Below are 24,758 nucleotides of genomic sequence, written 5' to 3'. Positions count from 1 at the left end.
ATTAGGAATGTGACATAGACTCTTGGCCAGCCATCTTCCAACCAAATACACAGCATATGGAAACTTCTCTATATTGGAACCAGATGATCCATTGATCATCACCGTCTAAAATTCAAGTAAGACTGGATTAAACAAAGAGGATTTCCAGATGTTTACAGAGAGAAAGTCCGGAGATTCCCAGCAAAAGGCTAAGATTAGTTTTGCAGAGATGGTACCCATACAGAATAACCTCTGCTAGATAAAAGTCAGAGTAAGAACAAAAAGGTTTAGGAGAAAAACATATGTGGCAAAAAGGGAATATTAACAGAGAGAGTAGACAACAGGCACTTACAAACATCAGTTCATAAAGCAGAGACTGGAGAACACTCCCAAAACATATGGAGAAAAATGCCAGATGACAGATGGGATCAGCAGCAACATGCAAAGTGTAAAGTTTATGAGGGGTTAGGTACAGGCAGTGTACATATTTAAACCGGGTATGCTGTTAATATGGGTTTCTTGAGGATGCAGTGATATTCTTAAGTATAGCTTTCCAAGACGAGGAGGACTAGACTGAAAATATTCATAGAGGTCTAACTGATGCCCTATATATACCTTGCTTTTTTGAGATAAAGAGAGAGAGAGAGGTTAGGAGCACACGCTGATACAGTGCATTGCCGCACCTACCACATGACAAACCAACTAACAAGTAGGAAAAGTTCTAAGGGGGTGGGAAGGAAGCACAGAGGATATTGGAACCCTGTTTGCTTTAAGGACTTACCTGATTTGAAGATACAAATAAAAAAAATAAGGCAAGAACTGAACATTGGACCTAGGAATGTTTTGAGTCCAGAGTCATCATAATCGTCATAAAACATCTTAATGACTCTCCAGTCCTCACATGAATTTTTGGGTTTGTCTCTTTTTTGGCACAACATGAAATTATGTTACACTATTTGAAAAAGTAAAATCTAAAACTAGGGTGAGATAATAATTGACAATAACAATATACCAGTTAAATAATAAAAATGAGAAAACTTGATCCTTACAGGCCATTGAGTCTGTGAGTTTTATTGTAATCAAACTTCCAACATGTAAAAGGTGATCTCCTTTTTTTTTTTTAACTTTCCTTAAATTATATTCATTTTGAAAGAACACAATGTATGGTTGTAATTTTTAGTAGAGGTATAATGATGACGAACTGTTTCCAGAATCTGCATCAACTCATGAGAAACTAGCTACTCAGCAGAGGTATTTTTTAAAGTTATCACTCAAACGTCATTTAAACACAATTATTCATAGCACAAAGTAATACATTACAAGGATATGGCTTGGAAATATATATTCATATTATAAAAAAATTAAGCATTTTTGATTAATTTGAACTGTTTAATTTAATTTTTATTTCTAAGGTAACATAACACAAATGTCTTTAGTTTTAACTAGGCAATATGTTTTCTTTATAAAAATGATGTGTTCAAAATTAGGATATTTATAACATTACATGAGATAAACACATACAAGCGTAGATGTTATTGAAAGATTTGATGTACAAGAGGAACAAAATGTAGACCTGAGGCATTTCATGTTGTCATTAAATACTCATGTCCACCTTTAAATAATTTACTCTTAAGATCTTTTGGACAAACCTGTGCTTTATGCATGCACCACACCTAACTGATGTAAATCCACATACATATGCATCAACAGTTTCCTAATAGACTTCTATGACTATGCAAGGAACAAGGTTATGGAAAAATGGAAAAATAAAGTTGATTTTGCTCAATTTATATTAACTAAAGTGCATTTACGTTACAGTTCCTTAAATGAAAATGTTACATATGAAGTGCAATATCATAATAAACTAGGTTAACTCTACTATACGTGGCAACCTAAACCTTTGATTAGGATGGTTTGCTTTGTACAGCTGACAATGCAATTTATGAGTGACATCAATAAAAGTATGAAGTAAATATTAGAGCTTTTTAAATTTTTTAACATCAAAACTATAATTTCAATCACAGTACAGTTTGCATGTTTATATGTTTTAATAACATCCAGTTGACAGAAGCATTACCTTAATTCCAAGTGAAAACTAAATGCTCAAAAACTGTCACAATATATAATGACTAAATATAGATGGATTAGAAATATGTAAAAACACTTATCAAAATAGGTTCAAAATTTCCTGCAATATACAGCAACTGCTCGTGTTAAAAATGTATACCTCTACATAACTACCCTCCATTTATGGTCAATCATAGTTAGAACTTTCCACATATCAGAATAAACTATCAATTCATGGGCACTTTCAAAATAAAGTTGTGCAAAGGCACAATGTTAAATGCCATAAATGTCCTTGGGACTCCAGTACAAGGGACTGTATGTTGGTAGTGCTGCTGCCTCGCATGTTTTCCACATATCTGTGTGAGTTTCCTCCGGGTGCTCCATTTTCCTCCCACTTTCCAAAGATATGTAATGGCAATGCTAAATTGGCCCCAGTGTGTGTCTAGTACGTTGTGTCCAGGGTTTGTTCCTGCCTTGTGCCCTATGGTAGCTGGGAAAGACTCCAACCCAGCTCAATGCGACCCTGGTCTAGATTATGAGGGTTAGAATATTACATGATATGAATTTAGTGCAGCCATCATTAAGAAACAGAATGTGTATAGTATTCCAAAGTTTTATTCATTGTTGTTTTTCAAACCTTCTGTCCTTTTATATCGGTGCAGCGCCTGCACTGTCAGCATCAACCTTACACAGCATGATAGTCCGTCACAGGGCCAACCCACAAATGCACACTGATTCATTGTGTGCCAGACTCAACTATATTTCCTGGAGTGCACAATGGGTGAGTATCTAGGCATACTCTTATCAGACTGTTTTTACAAGTGTCCTCCTGCATGCAGTCATATTGTATACGGGGACAGTAGTGTGCCAAAAGACTCAATTAGGTAATCAAAACCATTATCACACTCACTATCAAAATAACAAGCTTGACAGAAAAGTGCATCTGATATCTAAAGAAGTTTGGAGTAAAGGTGCAGGAGCACAAAGAGATAAGAAACAATCAAAGTGTACCTTACTTGTGCTAAACAAAAAGGAGCAGCAATTTGCGCAGGACATTTTTGTTTAAAGGCTGCCGTTTTCACTGCTAATTTTGAACAGCAGCACAGTGAATGCAGGGAGGCTGGGCTGCTGCTCCATGTGGGAGCAGTGTGTGAGTGTGGGTGAATAACTGCAGTTGCGTACGGGTCTGATCTCACTATCAAAAAAACAAGCTAGACAGGAAAGTGTATCTGATGTGGTTAGGGTCGATATTATAGATAATGATAATATTTTGGGCCCTGTTCTGTCCTCTGTACAGTAGATTTATCATGATAGTGAAATTGTTATCTTCAATATAATACTTTGAAAAGTAACTGTACTTTATACCATTTGGTGTGAAATGCACACACAATTAACAATTAAAACTTGTAATTAAAAAAAAAAACTACATAAAGATAACTAGATTTCTCTTGAGGGAGTGCACTTGGTCAAAAGCCTCTGTGCTTTTCACACAACCTCAATAAAATGCCAAAAAAGAACAGCAATGCAGTCTTTGGTAAACATTAAACAGTTTAAAGACAGTTTAAAAATTTTGCATTAATGAATATAATATTGTTCTTAACGTAGTGCATTTGTTCAAAAGCTTGAGATTGTCACGCATTCAAAAGTAAGTAAAATGCCAAGTACAGTAATGCAATCTTCCGTAAAACATTACTGTAGCCTAAAGGTATGCTTTCTAAAATGTTTCCATCCATAGTGACCCCTAATGACTTTAAAATTCTGCTTAATGCTGCAACATAACATGCAGCGACACTACTTGAGTAAATGTCTGAGAGCAAGGTTTGTCTTTTTTCAGAGGTCTTGGGTGACAAATGAAAATTATTATTATTACTGCTATTTTACTATTCCTATATTATATTTACTATGTCCTTATTACTACAATCATGTTAAAGAATTTAATCTATTTCTAAAAGATGGCGTTATGCTCACCAATCTGGTTAAGATAAAACTGAACTGTCTGAAAAGTGTAATTTTACAACTCCTTTTTAATAAAGTGTATTGTTAGCTGTCACAGATCGCCCCACTATAATTAAAATAACATAATACATAATATACCTGTAAACTAAAAATGCAGACTACAGGAGCAAACATCAGAGGAAATGGCTGTGCATGCAATTTACCAACAGCATGTATTAATTCAAAAGAAGAAATTTTGAACAAAGGTGCAGAAGCACAAAGAGATAAAAAACAATCACAACTTACCTTACCTGTGCTAAACGAAAAGGAACAGCAATTTCCACAGGACATTTTTGTTTAAAGGCTGAAGTTTTCACAGCTGATTTTGAACAGAAGCAAAGTGAATGGGTTGAGTTACTGAGCTGTTGCTCCATGTGGGGAACAATGAGTGTGTGTATGTGGGTGCATGTCTATAGTTGTGCACTGCATGAGTCTGAACTCACTATCAAAAAAATAAGCTAGACAGGAAATTGTATCTGATATGGTTTGGGCTGATATTATAGAAAATGAGTATTGGTACCATTTTAAAATTTTATAATTAACTTTTATCAATTAATATTTTTGACAACACTTTTGCTTAGCTTTTTGCTAACATGATAAACTGTGGAGAACTTTCAGCAGGTTGTTCAGCGCACGGTGTTCTACAGGTGCCATTAGATACTACAACACATCCTCCAGATATACAATGTGTCACGCTTCATATAGTGTACTACAGCCAAAATACTTTCATTTGTGTGGACCGATGTCAAGAAAAACAGATGATAAAACAAAGAGAAGTCTGATTAGACAGAACAGCAAGGAAAATAAAAAGCAACTTTGGAGAACCAATAGGTACATCTTAAAATAAAGGTGCAGCAAGGAGCATTGCCATTTCATGGCCTTGCAGTCTTTATTTAGAAGACTGTTTAACGAGCTCATCTCAAATAATTTTGAGCTTTAAAGTACTCTAGGAAAAAGAAGGCCACCAAACGTTAATCACTACTTTCAATTTGCAAAACAGGACTTTGAAGATTCTGAGGCTATGTGGAAAAATGTTGTGAAGTTTGATGAAACTGCAGACATCTAAACCCTAAATGAAAACTCACAGATGGCAGGGAAAGTTGATCAGAGAGAAGAAACTATTCTACCATTTACAAACAAATAGTTATTAATTGAGTAAGTGGCTAAACAGCAAAAAGGTAAACCCCTTTAACCAGTGAGAGCAATGATCTAAATCCATTAAATGTTTATGGAAAGACTTGTAGCTTCCAGCCCAACCACAGCTCAGTGAAAATGTAAGTATGCCTTTAAGGAGAAAGAGGCACAAAGTACTGTACCAAGCTTAACTGTTTTAAATGAGTAGAGATTACTCTGTACTCAAAGTAAAGGATGCTTCAAACATCTACTAACTCAATAGCACCAGAGTGGCGAATCATACACAACTAGTGCATCATGTTGTTTGGACTCTGTGTGTCTTCAGTGTGGAGTTTACATTATGTTTGGATATTCAGTTAAGTCTCTTCTGTGTAATCAGGGTTCCTACCACAGCACAAAAACAAGCTGTTAGGTTGACTGGTAAATCAACTTCAGCTTTAGTATAAAAGAGTGTGCATGTGTGTGTAAGTATGCCCAGTTATTACGCAGGACCCAGTCCAGGGCTGGTTCCTGACTTTCACTTCTGCCAGAACAGCCTTTTGCTGTCAGCTATACTATAATGGATAAGTGACCTCAAAAAATACATTAATATTTGTTTTTGTTTATTTTCCACATCTTGGTTGTGTTAATATAAAATAAATGTAAAAAATATGATTACATACCCGATAAGGCTCCTTGAATAAAAATGTGCATTTTTGAAATAGCTGTAAGTCTTACTCAAAAGCACTGAACACTTTAATCATTATTTTCAGCCTACATTCAATAGTCTCAGAAATCAGAAGCTGACTGATTCTATAAATGTCATATGAATACTGGAAAAGACAACAGATAAAAGCATTTTACCTGTAGACACTAGTATTATTGCCAGCTTCCACTATTGTTCAGTATTTCATCAGTTAAAAAAGTAGATAGGCATTTATGAAAATAATTAGGGTTCCAGAAAGGTTAACTTCATGTGTTCATACCATTAAATGTTTAAAAGATTTTAAAATGCACTGAATCCTATGAAGTGCAATAGAAATAATTGCTATGCAAGTATGCTGATGTGGGAGCAGGGTACAGAGTACAGCTGCATAAACATTTAAAATACTATTAAAACCCTCACAAGGAATGCCAAAACTTCAAAACAGTAAAGAAAAATGTAAAACAAAGCTAGAAATGCTGTAGAAAACACTGCTCTGTGTGATTCAAGTAACTTCATTTCAAGTACTGCGCTGTGTAGGTTGGTTAGACCACAAAGACGATAAAAATTCACAGACTGTGGGTGATTCCGTTTTTCTAAACCAAATGCTTTATGATCATTGCATAATAACAAAACATACAAGCAAAAACTTTCCACCCAGTCTCTGAGGTATAAAAGAAACTTGAGCAAAGAGATCTTTAACATTTCTAGTAGAAAACCAGAGAAAGTCAAATAATTTATAACATACAATTAAAAATATATGCTTTTTTCATCTTCTGAACTTCTCTAGTAATACTGGTGCAGGTACAATTATTTAGGAGGAAAAGTAATGACATTATGCCTAAGAGACACAAGAATGTTTCCTGGAAAAGCAGCAAGGGTCAAAGTACACTATCACGTTTATTGCTTCTGCCGTTTAAATATATGCTAAAATCAAGTTCCCATTCAGTAGGTTCTTAGCTATGTAATCCACATTCCCTGAAGGATGTTTTAATTTCTTTTTCTATTTTATAACTTATTTTATGCAGTTAGATTGGCGCTGAAAAGTAAAGATATAAAGTAAAATTTTATCAAAAGGGTATGAAATTAAAGATGGTTCTAACACAAAATAATATTATATAATAATATTATAGTAATTAAAATAAAAAATAGAAAGGCACAATCATACTGACCTCTTCAATCTGTATTTTCTTAGCAAGGTCATCCAGGGAGGTTAAGCTATCACTCAAATCCATCATCTCTGTAAAGACAAAAGAAGATTGTTCTTTGTCCTCTTCAAAAGATCCATTCTCTTCCAACTCTCTGAAACCTTCCTGTGGGCAATGATCCCCATCTGCAAGTTCATTTTCACTTTTCCAGTCCTGTTCTAATAGTACCTCCAGCTTTTTGGGCTCTCTACTCATGTGCTCTGGATTGGGCTGAATTTCATCCCTTGCAGCTGTATTTTCCAAATCATTCGTCAAAGAAGTTTGAGTTATATCCTTCACCTCTAAAACAGCCCTTTTCTCACTTGTGTTACTGTATTCCTGACCAGCTTGAGTCCTACTGGTGCTGGGATCATACTCTTCTCCACCTGTTTGCAAGTCTGAGCTCAAATGCCCTGGGGAAATATTTGCCTGCTCAGGCAGTTGTGCTCCTTCTAGCCGCTGCTCCCCATTTATGCTCTGTTTTTTACTGGATTCTGCTGCTGTCAGTACATCTTCAAGGAGCTTCTCTCTCTCTGTTTCAGGCTGTGAACAGCAGCTTGTGCTTACAGGCAGCAGAGAAGCAGGAAGAGGCTGTCTATGAGGCCTTAGGTCTTCATGGGTGTGGGGAGCTAGCAAGGAGCCACTGAGAGGCAAGGCTTCCCTCTGCTGGCTGTTCAGCTCATTCGTTTGGCCTTCTACTTGATCTTCTAATACCAGGCCTGTAAAACCTTCTTTTAGAATAGATGTCTCTTCAGACATCACCGGTAAATTAAGTGAGCTCTGTTTCTCCTCTGTTGCTGCATCAGACAACGTATCTTTAAAAAAAAAAAAAAAAAGATGGAGGTTCATTTTGTTCAATTATTAGTCACCATACAGATGCACTGCTGGTGTGCTATATAAAGGATTACATGACTATATAATTCAGAAAATTGATAAGTGCATATAAACATTTATCAAGAACATTTCAGTCCAATAAATGATAAAATTGTAGGGTCACCATTTATTTTTACCAACTAAATGCTAATTTCAGATTGTTAGCATGCAAATATCTAATAAAGAGAGCAGCTGGGAAAATGTCATCATGTTTTATCTGAGGAAATGACAAGTAAATAATGAAAACTATAACCCTGATGTCGTTTAATTAGTTATAAAATGTCTGGAAAATGGATGTACATTATTGTGTGTTTAAAACAGAAATTAATTATATACAGTACTGCGGATGATATCATTTCCTTGCTTAAAACAATACTCCCAGACCTTTTTAAAGTCCAATCCGTCTGCAGCACAAATTACATTATACTTTCCTTCAATGACTTACTCCATATTTGACCAAGTCAACTAGTAAAAATAAAACAACCTTCTTGTATATGATCAGCTATCTGTTGACAAGTAAAGATGGCAACTCATTCTTCTTGTTGTCTTTCTTTTTTACTCTGGCTGTGGACCACTGCCCTTTTTGATTAGTCATGCGGGGTCCATTTAGTCACTTTCTCTATTTACAGGTGCCGGTCATAAAATTAGAATATCATGACAAAGTTGATTTATTTCAGTAATTCCATTAAAAATGTGAAACTTGTATATTAGATTTATTCATTACACACAGACTGATGTATTTCAAATGTTTATTTCTTTTAATTTTGATGATTATAACTGACAACTATTTAAAGTCCCAAATTCATTATCTCAGAAAATTAGAATATTGTGAAAAGGTTCAATATTGAAGACACCTGGTGCCACACTCTAATCAGCTAATGAACTCCAAACACCTGCAAAAGCCGTTAAATGGTCTCTCAGTCTAGTTCTGTAGGCTACACAATCATGGGGAAGATTGCTGACTTGACAGTTGTCCAAAAGACGACCATTGACACCTTGAACAAGGAGGGCAAGACACAAAAGGTCATTGCTAAAGAGGCTGGCTGTTCACAGAGCTCTGTGTCCAAGCACATTAATAGAGAGGCGAAGGGAAGGACAAGATGTGGTAGAAAAAAGTGTACAAGCAATAGGGATAACCGCACCCTGGAGAGGATTGTGAAACAAAACCCATTCAAAACTGTAGGGTAGATTCACAAAGAGTGGACTGCAGCTGGAGTCAGTGCTTCAAGAACCACCACGCATAGACATATGCAAGACATGGGCTTCAGCTGTCGCATTCCTTGTCTCAAGCCACTCTTGAACAAGAAACAGCTTCAGAAGCGTTTTGCCTGGGCTAAAGACAAAACTGCCTCTGAGTGGTCCAAAGTTATGTTCTCTGATGAAAGTAAATTTTGCATTTCCTTTGGAAATCAAGGTCCCAGAGTCTGGAGGAAGAGAGGAGAGGCACAGAATCCACGTTGCTTGAGGTCCAGTGTAAAGTTTCCACAGTCAGTGATGGTTTGGGGTGCCATGTCATCTGCTGGTGTTGGTCCATTGTGTTTTCTGAGGTCCAAGGTCAACGCAGCCGTCTACCAGAAAGTTTTAGAGCACTTCATGCTTCCTGCTGCTGACAAACTTTATGGAGATGCAGATTTCATTTTCCAACAGGACCTGGCACCTGCACAAAGTGCCAAAACTACCAGTACCTGGTTTAAGGACCATGGTATCCCTGTTCTTGATTGGCCAGCAAACTCGCCTGACCTTAACCCCATAGAAGATCTATGGGGTATTGTGAAGAGGAAGATGCAATATGCCAGAACCAACAATTCAGAAGAGCTGAAGGCCACTATCAGAGCAACATGGGCTCTCATAACACCTGAGCAGTGCCACAGACTGATTGACTCCATGCCACGCCGCATTGCTGCAGTAATCCAGGCCAAAGGAGCCCCAACTAAATATTGAGTGCTGTACATGCTCATACTTTTTATGTTCATACCTTTCAGTTGGCCAACATTTCTAAAAATCCTTTTTTTGCATTGGTCTTAATTGATATTCTAATTTTCAGAGATACTGAATTTGGGACTTTCATTAGTTCTCAGTTATAATCATCCAAATTAAAAGAAATAAACATTTGAAATACATCAGTCTGTGTGTAATGAATGAATCTAATATACAAGTTTCACTTTTTGAACGGAATTACTGAAATAAATCAACTTTGTCATGATATTCTAATTTTATGACCGGCACCTGTATGTTTATCATTGTTCCCCACAGGGTTGGAGTGAAGGTGTAGGTGTGTGTGTTTTTATCTTGTAATTTCATACATCCTGTTTCTTTTTGTATTTATTTTATTCACATCAATAAAACATCCCTGTGGTGTAAAATATGCCCAGCCCTACAAAAAGAAATGAAATCTCCCCTTATTAAATACATCAAGACATACCACTGTCCTTACCGGTATGAGCAGCTGATTTTACATTAGAATGGAACTGCAATATTTAATCATTTTAAAGTAGAATTTCCTAAGACAAGAAACACAGCATTACAACGATTATTCTTGTCGCCAAATAATTTCGGAACCCAGATTTCAAACAATTTTGAAGAACATTCACTGTTTAAATGAAGAATGAAAAAGTGCTGAAGAGAGACAAGACATGCAGGTTAGGTGCATTGGCAATTCTAAATTGGCCCTAGTGTGTGCTTGTTGTGTGTGTGTGTGTGTGTGTGTCCTGCAGTGGGCTGGCACCCTGCCTGGGGGTCTGTTTCCTGCCTTGCACCCTGTGTTGGCTGGGATTGGCTCCAGTGGACCCCCATGACCCTGTGGTTGGGATATAGTTAGTTGGATAATGGATGGATGGATGAAGAGAGACATTTTATAGGCAGACAATAATAAGAGAAAAAAAGTTTTGATGAAAAACAAGTCACCCTTACAGACAGAAAAAATATTACTTAATAATTTTATTATCATAAATCCCAATAGATCACTTTATAAAAAACACTGTTTACAGTTTCCATAATTGAAGATTTATAAATTTCACTAATGTTGCATTTGTATATGACCTGAGTTTGCAAGAATTTTAAAGAAAAAAGAATGCTTTCAGAAGTACATTTTCAAGTGCTCTTTCTAAGCCAATCCAATAAGAAAAATCAAAAGGCCATGATGACTCAAATACTTGCTTAGGATATAGCAACAAATAAGATTATAAATAGAATAACTTTTTTTCTGTACTCCATTTTTATACAAAACACATCAAAGTGCTTCACAAGATGTTAAAGAAAAAAATATAATTAAAAAACATAGAACATAGAAATAGAAATGAAAAAAAAATAATAAATACAAATGTATACAATACAAAGAAACAACTAAGTAACAGAAATGGTAGAGTCTTTAAGTATTCATTAAATTGCTAAACTGATTTTTAAGCTTCTAATGATTACATTGATAAGTCCGCTGCTATAGTCAGCTGGCCAGTGAAGACAAGAAAATAAAAACTCCAGCTGGCAAGAAGAAGCAAAAAACCTCCAGGGGTTCCAAGGCCAAAGGCCTGCTTAGCTCTCCACTGGACACATACTCTCACACTCGACTTTAATCAGGAACTGTAGTGATACTCTTACTCTAAAAAAAAGACACATTTTTTCACTGACTTATTCCTGTTGCCTGTCTCAGCATCTTCATGATTCAAACCTTGCAATATTTATGCTATTTAACGTCTTGTTCTCGCTCTTGTTCTCGCTATACTTGACTAGTGTATCTCTCTGCAGGCAGGACTGCCAACAACTGTTATTCGACCTGTCCAACTCATCCAGTGTTCTGCTGCCCAAATGGTGTATTGTGACTCTCACTTCAAATATAGCATTGCTTCTCTCTCTCTCACACTCACTCCACAGGCTTTTATAATACTATTCTATAGTCAACTCTGCTCCTCATTAAATTCAATTGATAGTTTTTTCCTTTATTTCTCCCAAGTACCATACAAGCTAAAAATAAATTTTAGTTCTTAGGGTTGCTCTGACAAACTTCCCATTGCCACCTACATTGCTCCTAGCCTAGCCTTGGTCAGGTATTTCTTGAAGAACAAGCTGTTCACAAAACGATTCAAGATAAACTAGGCTTTCCTGCCCCACCCACTCCCCTTCTCCATTCATGTAGATATCCACATCTTATATGAACTAATAACTGTTACCTAGTTTACTATCTATTCTAATTCACTAAAAAAAAATATTTTTATAGCATGCTAGCTTCAAACTGTACTGTTAAATCCTCAAAAGGCTTGAACAAAGTGCTAAGTAAACGCACAAATAATAATTAGTAGCAGTTTTTAAAATATATGTAAACAAGAATACAGAAACAAAAACGTGTGTGCATTTGTATAGTTTGATGAAACTATCCCACATATAAGGATTGGCGTTTCTGAATTGGCCCTAGTGTGTGATTGGTGTGTGGGTGTGTTTGTGTGTGTCCTGCGGTGGGTTGGCACCCTGCCCAGGATTGGTTCCTGCCTTGTGCCCTGTGTTGGCTGGGATTGGCTCCGGCAGACCCCCGTGACCCTATTCGGATTCAGCGGGTTAGAAAATGGATGGATAGAATTGCAAATCCTTAAAACTAGGCTAAACCATTGGAATATTCTGGCCTCTTTAATAAATTAGTGGTAAGACAAGTTACAGAGTGATACTCGCTTGTATTTTCCACCTGACAAACACTTAGCTAATTAACCTCAAGATAGCAAATAGTTGTGTTAACAGATGGTTGTCCTGGAATAAATAACACATCATTCATGAATAAGAAAGTGAAACCACCCAGAAACAATGAACACTCCATACTTAAAGTAGTTAATCCCCTGTTGTGTGTATGGATACCATATGCTTCTTATATACTAAAGTGGGGTGCAGACTTTCATATTGGCAAATTAGACAGTGCTAATGCAGTCTGAAACAGCCAGTAACGAAATTACAATATAGTCAAAATATCATATGCTTTTTTAATAATTTAATATGGTTATCACTTCAATATTAAAACGTGGTTTTCAAGATAAACACTTAAATAAAAAAGGGTTATGATATGCTTCAGTTTAATGTAAAGAGAATGCTATCTAGTAGGCAAATGACTACCATTTTTAATTTCAGTTTCTGATCTTTAGTTGCCCCCAACAGCACAATACAGCGGAATATCCATGCTGACTGAAAAAAGTTGAGAAATGTGAAGGATTTTCCTTTGAAATTTTAGCATAGTTATTAAAGTTTTAGACTATATGTTTACCCGGCCCACAACCTCTACAGTAGGCAACTGAGAATGGATGATCTTCCTCTCAGGATATAAAAGCATCCTCTCTTTCATACAAAGGGCTGCTGATTTTCATAATTCAGTCATTTGTTTTACTGCATATAATACAACGTGAGTTCCAGTGTTAGACCCCACTCCCAAAATTTTAGTGATGTTACAAGTAAGCATTTGCATACTGTTAAAAAAGTATTGTTAGAGAATATAAAATTTTTTAAAGTTTTTACAATTGTAAAATACTAATTCAGTACTGCTTTTTTTAATCATTATCTTGATGAACTTAGAACTTATTTCTTTTAAAGTTGTTGTTTTTGGTAGTTCGGTTTTAACTGATAAGGTACTTGAGAATTATATGAATCATAAGGGAATATATATTGTGGGAAGCAGTCTGGACACAGGCAGATGGACATCATTTTAAAGTCCAACATCGATTATTTACAATAATACTAAAGTGCACAACCCAGTGCCACAGCACCAATCACCCCAATAGCCCAGGCCAACACACAATGCTTTTCCTCTCTCCAGGCCACCTCTTTCCTCTCCCAGACCTCGTCCTCTTCCACCCGACTCCAGCCCTGAATGAAGGGAGGCGGCCCCTTTTATGTTCCCCCGGATGTTCTCCAGGTGTGCTCCGGCAATCTTCCACCGACACGCCCCAGTGTGGCGGAAGTGCCGGCTGTATCCCCGGAAGCACTCCGGGTGTCCCTCCTCTTCCCCAGCACTTCCTGGTGTGGCAGAAGTGCTGTGGTCCAGGGCTCTCCAGGCATTGGGGTGCCCCCTGGCAGTGACCACAGGCCCCTACAGGGTTGAGCTTCAAAGCTCTGAACACGTGGGCCCCAAAGCAGCCAGGGCGGTCGCCCCCTCATGGTCTGGAGGAGGCGCAAGCCCTCCTCCGGTCCTCCTGGGTGTCCCGGCTGGGTACCACCCCCAGCCGTGTGCCACAATATCCTTATATGCTGTATAAACCACTGAAATGAATGCTACATTGTATGTGTTTTTATAAAAAGTGTTATATAGTTATACAGTGTTTTTCTATAATTTTCACAAATGATTAACATTATTACAATAAATTCTGAACTAGCGTAATTCAAGGTGTTCATAAGCAATATAAAAATGTACTTCAGGAGGTAGAAGTACATACAACCAGATATTTAAAATATTAAAATGTGTGCTTCAATTAAAATTTTTAAAGTCTAAATATTTTTGACTATAACAAATTTCTAAATTTTCACCTCATAGAGGGCTAGATCCCCAGTAAAGAATCAAAAATCACATCATATTCATAATTACTGACTTTGAAATAGTCTAAAACTAGGGGTGGCTCTTAGAGGGCTAGCACCATCTGTAAAGAATCAAATGTAAAAAATATTATATTTGTGATCGACTATTTTGAAATAACAGAAAACAACATTCCACATGCCTATATTTCTGATCCCCCTTTTCTCAAAGTTTTGTTAAAAGTAGTAACTTTAACTCCTTGTACCCCATTTGGGAGTGAACCCCTGGGGTCAGTTGATGTGGCATGCATCACTTCAAGTCCTTCTGATCATTCTTGCTGAGGACACTTATTGATTTATTCATTATCAAATGTGTGTAATGTGTGTAATTTAACACAAAAAATATTGCCCAAAATGGCCTAAAAATAAGGGGGTTTCAGATCCAGAGGGCCAAAAATAGTCCCAAACCCCAACATGCTTGATATCTTGCAAAGCTAGACATCAAAATGAGTTGAATGGTATATCATATGTGAGGGTTTCTCATGAAATAGGAGGCACTGGACAAAAACAAATCACTGAAGTTACTTCAAAACACAAATCTTGGGAACACAATATATTGTAATGTAAAACCGGCATAATATACGGTACATAGAATTTAATATGGAGCTAAAACAATAGCAAGGTTGTAAAGTTATGCTGACCAGTTCAGCCATTAGGCATAAATCTAGTCTTGAAGTATTATTATTGTTCCTTCAATAATGTCAGGATTCATAACAGGAGAATAAATGATGCGTATAACAGTGCTTGTAATGCCAGTGCACTATGCTTGCAAAATAATGGACAAACAGAAAGAAAAATACATCTATGTTTCTGGATTCTGCATTATCTCAATGTCAAATTAAGGATGGAATATAAGATAAAGTACCAATGGGAATCAAAGAGTACTAAAAAAAACCTGCCATGTAGAAAATAAAGAAGCAAGGACATTCAGCTTAAAGAGAGCTCTCTTTTGCTTAAGGCAGTACAGGGTTCATGTAGGTTGTCAGTCGACAACTTTATGCATCACCAATATTTGAAAATGATGTAAAACAATATAGTAAAATTAATGAACGTTGGGGGTCTATATTGTCTAAAAAATGTCACTTCCTCAAAGTTTCCTGTCCTAGGCTATCATCCTATTCACCTAAGTTGTAGAGGCAGGCATGATTGTAATTCATATACAGGATAATCTTGTTTTTATAAGCTTCCTGGCTCATTTTTTCAATGTGGATTTAATTTACAGATCTTTTAACATGTAAATGATTACAAGTGATCACTAATAGTACAGCTGTGTTATCCTTAAATATTAATAAGCAATTAAATTTACTAAAGAATGAAGCCGTAGCAGGAAAAAATAAGGGGAACAAATAATCTTTAACGGAGAGAATTCTGATACAGCTTATGGTGAGAACAGCACTGTTTTGCCTTTGGTATTATATTTTGGAAATGGTATATTTTGGAAGTAGATTGATTTCTGCACGTCTCAATGATCATTTTTTTGAATGTGAATAAATTTTATGGTGGAACTATCAAATGACTTAAAATGACAGATTCCTTAATACAAACAACTATTTCTGTTTTTTATGAGATGTGATTTGGCATGATCCATAAATATCACAGACAAAAGAGTTCACATTGTCACCCTTTCTATCAATAATATAAAACAGTATGTAGACTGTGTCATGAACCTGCACCCTTTGGCTTCCAGCATACTTCAAGACAGAGTGTTCAGGGTATACACTAAAAAATAAATTTATACTGCGGTGTTTGTCCTTTCGCCTAAATTTGTATTAACTCATTTTTACAATGTTTTAGTAGATAATATATAATAAACATATAATTATTCACTTATGTGCCCACTATTCTTAAAAACACTCTCCAATAAAACTTGTTTATATGTTGCAATCATTCCCTTACAATTAGGAAATCCTTGTACATTAATACAGAAGACTGAAGGCAAAAACTACGGTGATAGAAGGATGCAGTGAACATTTACTTTTATAATCTTGATTTAATATTACTCAGTGAAGGAAGCCACATAAAATGCAGTCTTTCATCTGGAATAATATGATGGCAGAATGTAAGATAAGAAAAATTTAAAAATAAAAAAAAACTGAAAAAAAGGTATTTCTGACTTTCAGTTTATCTATGACATGCCTTGTATTCTCACCTTCTGAGAAACCCCTTGTATTTCAATTAATTTTCAGCAGAACATTTGTACATTTCAGTGCTTTTGTTTTATAAGTAACACATCATACTGTGCAAAAAAGCTTCAGAATTAAAAGTGCTTTAATAGTCTATTTGATCACCTTACTATAATAAGATTATTATTGGGAAGAGATATTAAATCAACGTCATCTGGCAGACCACATAAAAATATAACTACCACAAGGATGCATTTTTACCTACAGAATGGGATCTTATTAATATTTTTAAAGCACTGACATGGCAAGACATTTCAATACCTTTATATTTTCGACAGACTTCAAAGGAAATTGGGAAAGTCTGCATAGCCAATCTGTTTTGTATTATGAATAAAATCTAATAATATTTCTAAATATAAAAACACATGCAGGATACTCTGTTTTTAAATTTGCATAGTTAAGAAAACTATATACTGCAGTCAAACTGTAAGCCCAGTGTTTGGGAATTTTATTCATAAAGTGCATATGCAATTTCTCTTAGGCAACTGTACAGTATTAACATATGCAGACATACCTGAAATGCATATGCTGCCTTTAGAGCATAGCTGGCATTCTGTTTGTTTCAAAGCAATAAGGCTGATTTCCAACACCTTTTCTGGATTGCTGGGCTATAAAGACAAACATATTAAAAACAAAACACTGCAAAAAAGTAAAGTATTCTTGCAAATGTCTTCAGGGAATAAGCTTTCAGAATTACCTTTTCAGCTGCAACAACAGGCCTGTGTAAAACAAAAACAAAATGGTGAAAATTTGCTAATTTCCAATAGGATTAATTGTCTTAAAAACTGGGTAAAATAGAAACTACAAGCAGGACTGTAGTCTGTCTGCAGTCTAATATTAGCTGACCAAATCTTCCATGTTGAAATTTTATCTCTAGTCTCAGATTGCTTAAACCACAGAAAAGTGCCACATGCTGGAAACATCAAAATGCTGAGTAGATTTTACAAAGGATCATGTGTGTAAGAAATGCAGTAGTCATTTGCAAGAAGTGAAATAATATGAGCCTCAAAATTGACATCATCATACACATGCCACTTAAAACAAAAAGCTAAAACAAACTTTGAGCTTCTGCTGCAACTCTTTCACTCCATTCTCCTTTTTTTAATATAAGAATAGTGAGTAAAATGTTTCATGCCTACCCTTGGAGAAAGATGTGTTTATATGAAATGACTGTTAAATGTAGCTAAAAGAAAATATCACTTTTATTATACAAAATATATACCAACACAAGAAATACTTTTTTCTCCAATCAAATGTTAAGATCTCTGTGGTAAACAAAATACCAGATTATAAGAGTACTGTATATAGTTTACCTTTGATGATTTGTGCATAAGTTTGTCAGAGTTGCCAGGTCTTCAGCTCCCAAGGTCCAAGGGCTTTTCCTGTGAGGCTTCATCTCCTGGGTAGCAGCAGTGCTCCATTTTAATTCTACAACAATCAAGAAGACAGCTACAGCTCTATGCTGCTGCAATCCCAGCGACAACAAAAAGAATGATCATGTATGCACTCATGAAATGACCATTTAGTATAAGATCTACTGTAACCTTATACAGGCTTTTACAGTGAGCACAGTATTATCTGACAATGGATGCAAAGGCACTGTTTTATCAAGTGAAAAAATGAAGACACTTGATCTAGGGAGATATAAAATAAGAGAATTATTTCATATGGAGCAATTAAACACTATACACAAAATCCACAATCAATGATGTCAGAAAGCAGATCTCTTGCTAATTACTGTACAATAGGATGCCATGTTCTGGGGGAAATCAAGTGATGATAATTATAATAATAATAATGTACTAGTAAGGCTACAACTGAAGTATTGTGTGCAGTTCTAATCACCATTTTATCAAAAAAACATTGCAGCTCCAGATGTGCAGAAAAGGGCAACAGAGTACATACTGTCACTAAAGGTCATGTCCTGTTCTGAGGGGCTAAGGGGACTTAAACCTCTTTAGTAATAGTAGAAGTAGTAGTAGCAGCTTTTGCAGAAAAGGATATAGGTTGCTTTTTTAACATTTTGTTAACATAATCCAACTGACAGCAAACCTGTTCTTACAATGGGTAAACATCTTATAGCAGAAAACTTTCCTAAAAAAGAATTCAATTGATTGTTCTGTGCGAAGAATACAATATAGGTGTTAAAAGTAGCTGCCATGGGAAAACCATTCTGTAAAACCAGATTACACTTTGGTATACAAAAACAACACTAGGCTAGTTTTAAACGTAAGCCATGTATGTTAACTCTGTAGTTCACTGTTATGATTGTTATAGACATGAAAAGGCACAAATATCCCATTTATACCATATTTGACATGTATATTTAGATTTAAGTAAAGTGTGAAACTGAATCGAATATAACTTAACTCAATGCCACAGAAAAAGACAAGTGATGCTTGAAAACAGTGACCCTTATTAAGAAAACTTTCAGCTGCAGGTTCAGAAAGTGCACATTGAAAAATGCTGCCAGTTTCATTCATACTATATCCCTTCAGGTTGTGGAGAAATCTGTTTGTGAGTCTTCTAGATCTACTATGAGATCTCTAACTATACAGTATGTATTATATACAGATTGTGCTCTACTGTGATGTTTGAGCTGTGATAAGACATTCTTTACGAATATTTTCCCACCTCTGCCTAAGTATTTTATACGCTTTGGTGACTGTTAGATTAATTCAGTTATTAGTTAAAAGATAGGCACATAAAGAATGACAGGTATTCTGTATTATCCACGTAATTGTGAAATGAGTTAGAGCAAGACCAGATAAAGACACCAGGTCCCTGAGTATCACATGCATATATTTACACTTTATGAACATCACATATAAAACTAAAATTAGGTGGTCCTCCTCAGAGATATGAGCATGCACTCACTCGTAAATTACATTTTTCCCCCACAGAGATTTGAGTACAATGTTACTCATGAATTACATCAAAGGTGGTGAGTGATATAATGTAAGAGTAACTGTGTGTGTTGTGTGGAAGAGCGCTAGGGAAAAACAGAAACAGAAAAATGGCGGCATTACTTTTTTCTCACATATATCAAGGGCCCTTGGTGACCAGGGCCCCAGATTGTGCATCACCCATGTCACCGTGATATTAGACCCACCCATGAGTTACAGAGAGACAATTAAGCATTAGATATGATTCTAGTAACGTGTACCTTTCATTACTTTCCATAAAGGGATTTATGGGCCTTTTCATCCACTCAAAGTGAGAAAGATTTTCAATAATGACAGCCGATCTAATGTAGCATAATGATTAAAATTATTTTTTAATAAGTGTACATTAGGACATAATGTTTCCCTGTGCTCTGCCCCTTTAAATTGAAGGGAATTTACAATGGCATGTTGTTAATTGAGAAAGAGTGAGATGTTAATTGCTGGCGTGCCATTATTAACTGGAAATTAGATGCCCAGTTAAGTTAACCGAGGAGAAACACAAAACAAAAACAAGACTAGCTGCGGATTATTTAAACTTAGTACTAATCTTGTTCTACTGTTCACTGAGATAACACTTAGACCAGAGGATCACCACCTCTTACTAACATGCTATGTTACCTTGTCTTATCCACTATTATATAAGGTACACTGCAACTGACCCATAATGTCACTTTTTTCTGTTTATTCGTGCATATATGCATTTTAACATGTTAGAATAAAAGCAACAAGCTTTGGGATACATTATAATGAATATTTCACAAAACATTATTATCCAGCAGCTTTAAAAAAACAGATACTAGCTTTACAAGTAACACAAAAATATGACTTATTCCTCAGTTATCATGATAATGGTAACATAAGATAAGATAAACATGGCATGTAGTGTATAACATATACATTGCAATTACATACCCCACTGCGTTTGAATAGCTGTTAAATTGGACAGAAGCTGCTCGTGATACAATTTTTCCAGCTGGATAAATTGGACTGCTTTCTCATCTTTGAAATTAGTTAAAACCAATCAAAAATATTAATCTTTCAATAGAAAAATGCCACTTATTTTCAATTCATCTATATCCACAAAGTGGACTGCATTGTATTTAAGTATAAGTACTAGGTAATCTAATTTATTAATGTAAGAAGTTTCTTTAAAACAACAATTACTTTTGTTGCATTTCATATTTTCAAGCAGTATACACCATAGCATAAGTTATAGAAAAATAATTCTGTAGTTTGTTAGTACATACATAAACTCATACATATATATATATATGGGTATATTTATATTGTCTAGCCTTGTTGCTCCAATTTCCTCCAGACAGTCCATATACATTGAGGTTTAATGCATTGGTGATGCTAAATTGTCCATGGTCTGTTGTTGAGTGTGACAATCTGCAATGGAGTAGCATCCTGTGCAATGATTGTTCCTGCCTTGTGGCCAGTGCTTGACAACCAGATTTAGAAGAGGGATGGATAGATGGCTGCTGAGCCCAAGAGCATTGACGCTCCAGCTTGTGTCTATGGTGATAGCCTGTTTAAATAGTGTGAGATGCCTCAGGCTAGGACTGAGGAATTAGTAATGTTTTGTTGTTTGCTATTCATTTTAAACTCATTATGCAAATTTAGCAAGTCTTGCTGGTCTTTTGACCATTTTGTCTTGATTTTATGGTTTTTATATTATTGGCTCCATTTCTTGGTTATTGCCTTTGGATTTTGATTCAACTAGTAATTTTTGTGTATTTTTGAATTAATGAATTTTTGGATCTTTAGATTTTGGGTTTAAATAAAATAATATTAAAAGTATTGCTTTTTTTTCTCCCTTCTATAAGTGATTATATATGTAGGTCTAAGACCTGTTTAGAATTTAATGTCTATGTTTATTTAAAGGATTCAACCTTTTATGAATTTGCTAGACCCAATTATAACACCTCACAATTATCATAGATTGCATGTAGTATATATTAATTTTAAAGCACGTTATGCATTTTAAACTCCTGGGTCCATTGGTGTACATTCAGTACAATGTAATTCAAGAAGCTGATGCCTAACCCAGCAATTACTAGATGTTCTGCAGAAAACAACAGTGGAGATGTTGTCACCGAACTGCGAATGCGAACTAAGAATTACTCAGGGCTAAATTAGAGTACACCCCAGCTAATCTGGCCCACACATCTAGGGTTATAGGACTAAAACCGCATTATTTTGTAACAATCCACATAGGCAAAGAGAGAATCTGCAAATGCACCAAAGGCAGTAAGCAAGCAAGCTTGCCTTCACACACAGTCTCCTAGAACTGTGAGGAAGTAAAAAGTTTACTTTACAAGAAAAAATAATATAATAAACTAGTATCACATTGAAAAAGAGCAATCAGATTTAAAATCTGAATAAACTGTACACAGCAATTCAAAAAATATTATTTATGTTTTTTAAAATTGATACACCATTAAAAATAAATAAATAAATATATTAAATAAAGGATACAATCTTCTTCATGAAAGTAAGCCTCTGCAATCTGGAAGATAAATAATATTGCATTTATTTAGAAGAGAATATTAAAATACCAGATCAATAGCTTTCAGATACATCCAAATGTAAGATAAGATAAGTCCAAATTACCAAATAGGAGACATTAGCACACTTATTGTAATAATAAACAATGAACATTTTTCTTTGTTCTTCATGGTTATGTGTCTACTTGATTTGTGCTTTTGTCATTTTAAACTATCTATCTACCTATCATGTCCTTTGTCAAGAGGTATTGCCACCCTGACATCCCCACACCAGATCTCTGCCCTTGGCCATTTAAGTCCAGAGAAAAGCAGCTGAGGCATGGTTTTTATTAAAAGAGTTAATGAGTTTTGTAAGTACTGTTTTTCTTGTTGGGTTTTCTGAATTTGAATGTTTTCTGGTCTGTCTCTGGATTTTTCCTGTTGAATTGTGATTTGGGAGTTGTTCACCTTAAAAATGCATTTTAGGCAACTGCTTTTTGCTCTTTGAGCACGTTTTATTATTTATTTTTGAAATAAATATTTTCATTTATAAAGTATCGCAGTCTACCTTTTGGTCACAAACAGGAGTTTTTCACTTTCTCATTCTTGTGAGGCATTTTGGAACTGTTTAAGTACATTCTGAAGTTTATAAACCAGCTCTCCCATTTTTGGGTCTGGCCAGTCTACTGGTAGTAATTGCTAGTTACCTGGACTGGGTGTGCTTCATCTGGACTGACCACTGAAGGTTCTGGCCAGCCTTTATGGTTCTTTTAGGAGGCCTCACAGCATTTTTGCCATGTTTGTGACTCATAAGCTACAGATGTGCTTTCCTTATATAAGGTGTGTACAATAAATATGTTTACTTACTATTAATATGAAAAAAAATTGGCATTTAATACTTTACCATTGCTTGAACAATTTATGCAATAGAAACAAATTATTACAAGTTAGGTTGCACACGTGTAAAAAATAAATTCAGATTGTACCTTTGAACCCGCTAACAAATATTGGAATTATCAACTGCTCATGAGTGAGTAAAACCCATTAAAAACAATAAATTTTATAAATAAGGACCGAATTGGACTGAAAACAGTACAAACTAGAACAATTATCTAAATTCTTATTACAGGTAGTCTGTAAAAATAAAGACTTTATTTTTGTAAACTGGAGAGTTACTGAAAATGCACTGTTGACAGTTAGACTAGCAGTACTAGACAGAGTGTATTTATTCCAAAGTGCGTTTTATAATAAAATCTACAGAGGGTCCTTCAGCGTGTAGTACAGCTGCAAGGCAATCATTTTGCTGCATTACTGAATAAAATGAATGAATGAGCCAGTTCCAGACACAAATATGCATAATCGAGTAAAGGCACTATTTCAACTACATCATGTTGCACAGATGATCATTATGCTTTAGATCAGTGGTCATCAAATATATCTGAGCTAAGACCAAATTCTTGTAGAGCAAATACTTTATGAAACAAGTCAGAATAGGCCTGGTAACCTCCCAGTCACAATAAATGCTCACATATTTCAACAAGTACATTGACCCATTCACTCCTAGACACTCTCATTCAGCTACCAACTCATTCCCATCAGACACATGTTAATTCAATATATTCTGCCAAATTTTCATATATGCAAACTAAAGATTTATCAAGGATATGTTGCACCGAATTCATTCCGGTGTTATAACAATTCCAAATAATCAAATTCAATCATTTAGTATCACCTTTTTCATTGTGAAAATCCTCAGTAGCTGGACCAAATCGCATAACACTTACCATCCAAAAAGTAACACTGAAGATTTTGACATTTCAAACCAGCCATATTAACCATTGCAGCCATTGCAAGAAGCAAGAGAAGTTTTAATTGTTTTTGATTCCCAATAACCGGTGCAATAACAACAAATACTCCATACTAAAATTTCATATTATAAATTTTTATTTAATTAATTGATATTTTATTAAGGTGTTAAAAACCCCGTCTTAAACCATACATAATAAGATTGTACAGGTTGAAATCTAAGTAATCAACCTAGACTTTGTTTTTTTTATTTTGATACATGTGTTGTCTATTTGGTTTGGTATAAAAACACATCTGATCACCTTCCCCTCACAGTGGCCTTTTACTCTGCAGAGACAGCTGCCAATTTTAGTCACTTTGTCTTAAAATGTTTTTGCCTGAAAAATGATGTGGTGATCGCTAACGCATTGGCCTGATTTAGAGACTCTAGCCTAGTGATGTCAGGGCTTTTGTTTCCTGGCATCTGAGTCAATTTATCATTACTTTGACTCATCCACTGCCTACCACATGAAGTTACCATTCATTTGCATGACAGCTATAAATCTTGTTCAAGTAGCTCAAGTTGGTGCAAGATGATCACACTGTTTTTGCTGGTGTATAATGTCGGAAAACAGTATAGACCAATAAGAGCAATTTTCTTATTTTTAGACCCTTATTTGGTATTTTAAATTTGCATTTTTAATTTTTTGCCTCTTCTATATGTGTTGCCTATTCTTCATTTTTCTCCTAAACCCTAGCAACTGCATGTATACACAGACACACACACACACACACACAGCTACTTGCCCTTTTATTAGGCTGAATAAGCTGATTTCTGCCCATCCGGCAATTAGTCTCAATTGGACATATTCAGTGATAACGTTTGCAGTGTACTATCTATCTAT

General features: G+C 35.4%; 1 protein-coding gene across 2 annotated transcripts in view; it reads right to left on the bottom strand.

Moving 5' to 3' along the window:
- The window catches only part of cnsta (consortin, connexin sorting protein a), a 132,037-nt gene that overhangs the window by 41,471 nt on the left and 65,808 nt on the right, over nt 1–24,758 (bottom strand). For both annotated transcript variants that reach the window (XM_039748804.1, XM_039748805.1), the window contains 6 exons: nt 22,061–22,091; nt 20,492–20,578; nt 17,948–18,062; nt 17,332–17,353; nt 17,149–17,242; nt 7,030–7,859 (listed from right to left, as the gene is read on the bottom strand). In XM_039748804.1, coding sequence (XP_039604738.1) covers nt 7,030–7,859; nt 17,149–17,242; nt 17,332–17,353; nt 17,948–18,062; nt 20,492–20,578; nt 22,061–22,091 — 1,179 coding nt within the window. The remainder of the gene's footprint in view (nt 1–7,029; nt 7,860–17,148; nt 17,243–17,331; nt 17,354–17,947; nt 18,063–20,491; nt 20,579–22,060; nt 22,092–24,758) is intronic.

The sequence above is a fragment of the Polypterus senegalus genome, chromosome 3, assembly GCF_016835505.1.
Source record: "Polypterus senegalus isolate Bchr_013 chromosome 3, ASM1683550v1, whole genome shotgun sequence".
In the NCBI taxonomy this organism is placed as follows: Eukaryota; Metazoa; Chordata; class Cladistia; order Polypteriformes; family Polypteridae; genus Polypterus; species Polypterus senegalus.
The sequence above is the reverse complement of the archived record's forward strand: the minus strand, read 5'-3'. Positions and strand labels throughout refer to the sequence as shown.